Source organism: Rhagoletis pomonella, unplaced genomic scaffold, assembly GCF_013731165.1.
Source record: "Rhagoletis pomonella isolate Grant_MI unplaced genomic scaffold, Rhpom_1.0 Rhpom_scaffold_09704, whole genome shotgun sequence".
Taxonomy (NCBI): domain Eukaryota; kingdom Metazoa; phylum Arthropoda; class Insecta; order Diptera; family Tephritidae; genus Rhagoletis; species Rhagoletis pomonella.
Window position 1 is genome coordinate 1 of NW_023468231.1, and position 6,063 is coordinate 6,063.

Below are 6,063 nucleotides of genomic sequence, written 5' to 3' on the forward strand. Positions count from 1 at the left end.
TAGAAGTACCAATTATGTACGTACAAAGCACTTAAGTATTTGAGTGCTTAACATTTCTTCTTATACATATGTACAGGAGTATGAATATAAATTCCGCAAGAAAATAAACTGTTTTACTTTGAAACCTTTGCTCGAAACCTAAAGTCATAGCGCGTAGTCGCATCGTTTTATTTTTGCATTAGTTGGCAAAAACGCTTGCCAGCTCAAAACATTTTGGTGACCCCGACGTGATATCGTCACGTATCAAATCGTCGCGTATGCACTAATTGGAATATTTCTTCCATTTCGCAAATAAAACTTTATAAGTTCTAGGTTATCGGCACACCTAATCAACGGCAAATCAAAATGCTTCCCGGAGCTGAAGGTGCTACTGGTGATGACGCAGTTAAGGTGATATCTCTTTATAAAAAGAGGACTCTATCATTAAAGAAGCAACTAGATGACATTAACCAGCAGTTGTCTCCGGACTCTCTAAGAAGCTTGGATGAGGTGGACATTGCTATGTATTTGGAATTGGTTGAGCGCCTTCGCACGAGTTTTGACGAAGCTCAATCCTGCCTTGAAGCTGAGGATCATAGCGAATTGGCCAGTGAAGCCAGTTGGTCGTTCGCTAGGTTACACATGGAGGTTAAAGGCAAGCTCACACGTGAACTTAATCATCGCAGGGCCGACGTTGCGCACTCATCAACAGCTCGTCCATTCGTAATCGATGATGCATCTCCATCGTTTATTATTTCTCAACGCAACCGGCTTCCTGAATTGCAAATTCAATACTTCAGCGGTGAATATACAGAGTGGCCAGACTTCATCGCAATGTTTAACTCGGTTATTAACAATTGCGCTGAGTTAAGCAAAATTGAAAAGTTTCAACATTTGCGGGCAAATTTGAGAGGCGCTGCCTTGGATACAGTTCGTTCCTTGGAGCCAAGTGATACCAACTACGACAAGGCATTGGACCTCTTGAAGAAACGGTTTGGCAACCGGCTACTCAACTTTCAAGCGCATATAAAAGAAATTTTCGCGCTCAAAAAGGTGGAGAGCGGCTGCGCTTCTGGTCTGCGCTCGTTCAGCGACAAGCTAAACGCACATCTGCGCTCTTTACAAACGATGGCAACGGGGGAGCAGATTGCTGATGGATTTCTCATATACCTGATCTCTCAAAAGCTCGATACAAAATCGCAAATCAAATGGGAAGAAGATCTGCCAATAAATTCACTTCCAACTTGGACATCTGTGGCAACGTTCCTGAAGAAGAGGTGTCGCATGCTAGAAAACGTGGAGGCCACAGTACCAGCAGCAAGCAGCACTTCCGTGGCAGGCAAACGTTCACCTCACGGTAACAGCAGTTCTCGAAAGGCACTTGTAACATCTTCAAGCTTATGTTCGTTTTGTGGTTCCACTAGTCACTGGATTTATGGTTGTTCTCAATTTGGAGACTTATCACCTGCTTCGCGTTATAAGGAAGCCAAGCGCCTACAGTTGTGTCTCAACTGTCTTCGCCAGGGCCACACATTAAACAAATGCAAATCGGGACATTGTCGGCAATGTACATCAAAACATCATTCATTGCTACACATGCATAAAGGTGAGCAACCTACATCGCTTCGTTCGGCCGACAACACAGGCGCTGAAACGGCACCAACGTCTTCGATGAGAGTGCAGCAAGTAGCCACAGCTGCATCCTCAGAAAACTTTGTCTTGCTGGCAACAGCAATTATACATATCAGAAATCGTACAGGGTGTTATGTTCCCTGTAGCGAACTGCTCGACTCCGCCTCTCAGGTAAACTTTGTTACATGGCGCCTGGTAAATCAATTAAAATTAGAAACGAAAAAGATAAGCACTTCCATATCTGGTATTGGTGCATCCAATTTCGTCGCTAACAGGGCAGTTGACATTTTCGCAAGGGCACGTAGTGATGACTACACTTTCCCCTTTGAAGCTATCGTCGCCAACACCATCACCGATCACCAACCGAACTTCGACCTAAACATCGATTCGTGGAACATTCCGCCGAATGCCAAACTCGCAGATCCGCTTTTCTATAAATCGCAACGAATTGATGTCTTGCTGGGAGCATCAATATTCTTCGAGCTAATGTGCGTTGGCCAAATTAAGTTAGCCAAGAACCTTCCAATCTTACAGAAGACCAGATTAGGATGGTCGCTTCTGATGGAGGACTACATTTCCACAAATCATCGGCTTTAGTTGCAGTTCGTTTTCAGTCAAAAGAAAAGGAAGCTAGTCTCGATGACCTTGTCAAGCAATTCTGGGAAGTCGAGAGCTGCTCAGTTCTGCCCACTCAATCGCAGGAAGAAATTAATTGTGAACTTCACTTTCAACAAAATTATATTCGGCTTGATTCTGGTGAGTATGCTGTACGACTACCGTTAAATCAAAACGCTACTAATCTTGGCGATTCATATACACAAGCCAAGCAACGGTTTTTAAGTTTAGAAAGAAAGCTGCAGCAGAAGCCCGGCATTAAAACTCAGTACTCATCATTCATGGATGAATATGCCGAGCTGAAATACATGTCACCTGCAAGGTTGGAACCACAAATTAAAAATTTCTTTTTGCCGCATCATTGCGTTCATAAGGCTGACAGCACAACCACGAAATTGCGAGTCGTGTTTGATGGCTCCGCAAAATCAGCCAGTGGATATTCGTTAAATGATATCCTCATGGTTGGTCCAACCATTCAGCCTAAACTCTTCAACACACTTTTGCGTTTTCGTATGTTCAAGGTAGCCTTAACGGGAGATGTCTGCAAGATGTACCGCTGCGTACGCATTTTGCATCCGGATAATTACTTGCAATGCATCCTATGGCGAGGCGACCCCAAAGCTGAATTAAAGGCATACACACTTGACACTGTTACGTATGGTACCAGGCCCGCCGCGTTTTTGGCAATTCGTGCTATGCATCAGCTGGCAACAGACGAAGAAGCAAACTTCCCGCTTGGAGCGAAGATCGTCCGCCGAGATTTTTACGTCGACGACCTCATCACTGGTGCAGACACCCTGGAACAAGTGATTGAAATTCGTCGCCAAACAACACAGCTACTTCGCAGGGGAAATTTCTTTCTTCGAAAGTGGTGCTCAAACGTCTCTGCATCTCTCAATGGAGTTGCTGAATTTGACCGTGAGCCGCTGCTGCTGTTCCGCGATGGCACGAACATTACAAAGGCGCTTGGACTAGTATGGGACCCAAAATCAGATGACTTCATTTTTTCACTTGCACCTATAAGAAATCACAGACAGGTAACTAAACGCGTCGCATTATCAACAATAGCCCGGTTTTACGACCCACTAGGACTCATAGCTCCAGTTCTAACTCAAGCAAAAATATTCATACAAAGCATGTGGAAAGAACGAGTTCACTGGGACGAAAGTTTGCCACAGAATTTGCACAAGAGCTGGACCGATTTCTGCGGTGAACTTGAATTAGTATCCAATTTTCATTTCCCTCGATATGTACTAATGCCAAACTCTCACTTAGAACTTCACGCATTCTGTGATGCTAGCCTAGCTGCGTACGGTGCATGTGTATATGTTCGAGCGAGTTATGAGTCCTTGTTAGGAATTAAAAGTACACAAGAGTTTATTTCAGTCTCGTTTTATTTCCAGAACTGTTTTCCATTTTTACACTTACATCTATTTATACTATTTCTAACTATTGTTTGTTTGGTGATAAAAAGATGTTTACATGTTTAGCATTATGTTATCATAATGCTTTGTTACTTATCACCGAATATAATTGTTTATGTTATTAAAAAGATGTTTACAGGTTTATACTTGTCTATCGTATTCTCTTTGTTATTATGTTATCATACAAGGTTAAAGGGCATATAGTTGTTTGTAAGTATTTTGGTTCGTGAATAATGATTATATGTATATGTGTATGTATCTAGTGTTTAGGTTAGCGTCGTTAACTAGCGCAATACATCGATGAAGTCAGAACCAGCCTATTATGTTCGAAATCAAGAGTAGCGCCATTAAAGACTCTCACCATACCAAAGCTCGAGTTATGCGCAGCCTTGCTACTCGCTGAGTTATTGGACTCGGTCAGGCAGACACAAATATTTGATTGCAGCATACACTGTTGGTCGGACTCAACCGTCGTGTTATCGTGGCTACGCGAGGAGTCTTCAAACTTCAATATCTTCGTTTCAAACAGGGTCAGCCATATACAGACGCTAACTAAGGGAATGCTATGGCACCACATTCCAACTGCGCTCAATCCAGCTGACATCTTGTCACGGGGAGCATCCCCAAGTGAGCTTCTCAATTCCCAGCTTTGGATGCACGGTCCATCCTTCTTACTTGGAGATCAGAATGATTGGCCACCAGCACCTGATTTTCTCATCGACATGCCAGAACGGCGGCGCACTACTCTAGCCGCAACAATCCACCTTGAAGATATTTCACTTCGCTGCAAGTATCTAAACTCATTCAGCACCATGCAACGAGTTTTTGCATACGTTTCCAGGTTCATGGTAAGAAAAGATCCCACAACACCGAAGACGTATGGCGCGCTTACACCTGAAGACATCAAACTTGGAACACAGCTTTTATTACGCCTGATCCAGCAGATTCACTTCGCTCCCGAGTACAAAACTTTAAGAGCCAAAAGAAGAATTGAATCATCCAGCGCAGTATACTCACTCAATCCGTTTCTTGATGATTTCGGGCTTATAAGGGTTGGTGGTCGCCTCGAAAACTCAATGCTGGATTATGAAGCACGCCACCCAATAATTTTGCCAAAACGACACCCTATTACCATCGCAATCATTCAACATTTTCATAAAAAATTTATGCATGCTGGACCGCAATGCTTAACAGCCTCAATTCGATTACAATTTTGGCCGATTGGTGGGCGAAAGACCGTAGCCGGTGTAATCAACAAATGCTTAAGGTGCTTTCGCCTGAAGCCAAAAGTTATGGAACACATTATGGGTGATTTGCCACAACACAGAGTGCAGCCATGCAGGCCATTCTTTATAACCGGCGTTGATTTTTGTGGTCCTTTTTACTATAAGTCCGAGGTACGCAACAAGGGTCCAGTCAAGTGCTATATTTGCTTCTTTATTTGTTTTGCTACAAAGGCAACACATTTGGAGTTGGTGTGTGATTTATCTACCGCTTCGTTTTTGGCGGCTCTCAAGCGATTTATTTCAACGCGTGGGAGACCAAAAACAATCTGGTCAGATAATGCTACAAATTTTGTTGGAGAGCGGAATGAATTGACAGAGTTAAAAAATCTTTTCTTGTCCACGTCCCATCTCCAAGCTGTTCAGGGGCACTGTCTGGACGATGGCATCGAATGGCGCTTTATCCCACCACGATCTCCCCACTTTGGCGGTCTGTGGGAAGCAGCGGTAAAGCCGGCTAAATTTCACTTCTATCGCGTTGTTGGTCTCTCTGTACTTACATTCGAAGAGCTGCGTACTCTTGTATGCCAGGTATGTGCTATAATCAACTCTCGACCCCTTTATGCAATTTCAGAGAATCCTGATGACTTGGAGGTTTTAACGCCGGCTCACTTCTTGATCGGAGCGCCATTTAGCAGCTTTCCAGAGTCAAACGTTACAGATATTGAGACCAGTCGATTAGATCGTTGGCAGCGTTTGTCTTTCATGCAGCAGATGTTTTGGAAGAAATGGAGCACGAATTACCTAACTATACTACAAGAAAGAAACAAGTGGAAAGCAAAGGTCCCGAACATTCGAGAAGGAGCAATGGTTTTGTTAAAGGACGAGAACCTTTCACCATTAAAATGGCAACTTGGTCGTATAGAAGAGGTTATTCTTGGCAGAGACAAGGTGGCCAGAGTGGCGCTTATCCGGACAGAAAATGGCGTAATACAACGAGCCGTTAATAAAATTGCACTTCTGCCTATGGAAAATGTTGAAGGCCAGAGTCCTTCAACGGGGGAGGATGCTAAGGGTTAAGCATTGCTGACCATTCAAAGGTTAATGGTGTCTGCGCGATCGACTCTTTCCTCATTTATCTTGGCACCTCATTCGCCGCAGTCAACTCCAGCTAGCCTATTGTTTTGTTA

General features: G+C 43.7%; 1 protein-coding gene across 1 annotated transcript; it reads left to right on the forward strand.

Moving 5' to 3' along the window:
* Window positions 1-345: 345 nt before the first annotated feature.
* LOC118756301 lies at window positions 346-2,208 on the forward strand. Its single transcript, XM_036491072.1, has one exon. The coding sequence runs from the start codon at window positions 346-348 to the stop codon at window positions 2,206-2,208; it is 1,863 nt and encodes a 620-aa protein (XP_036346965.1).
* The last annotated feature ends 3,855 nt before the right edge of the window (window positions 2,209-6,063 follow it).

Excerpts from the sequence above, each read along its gene's own strand:
- LOC118756301 (XM_036491072.1), top strand. The coding sequence starts at position 346 with ATGCTTCCCGGAGCTGAAGGTGCTACTGGTGATGACGCAGTTAAGGTG.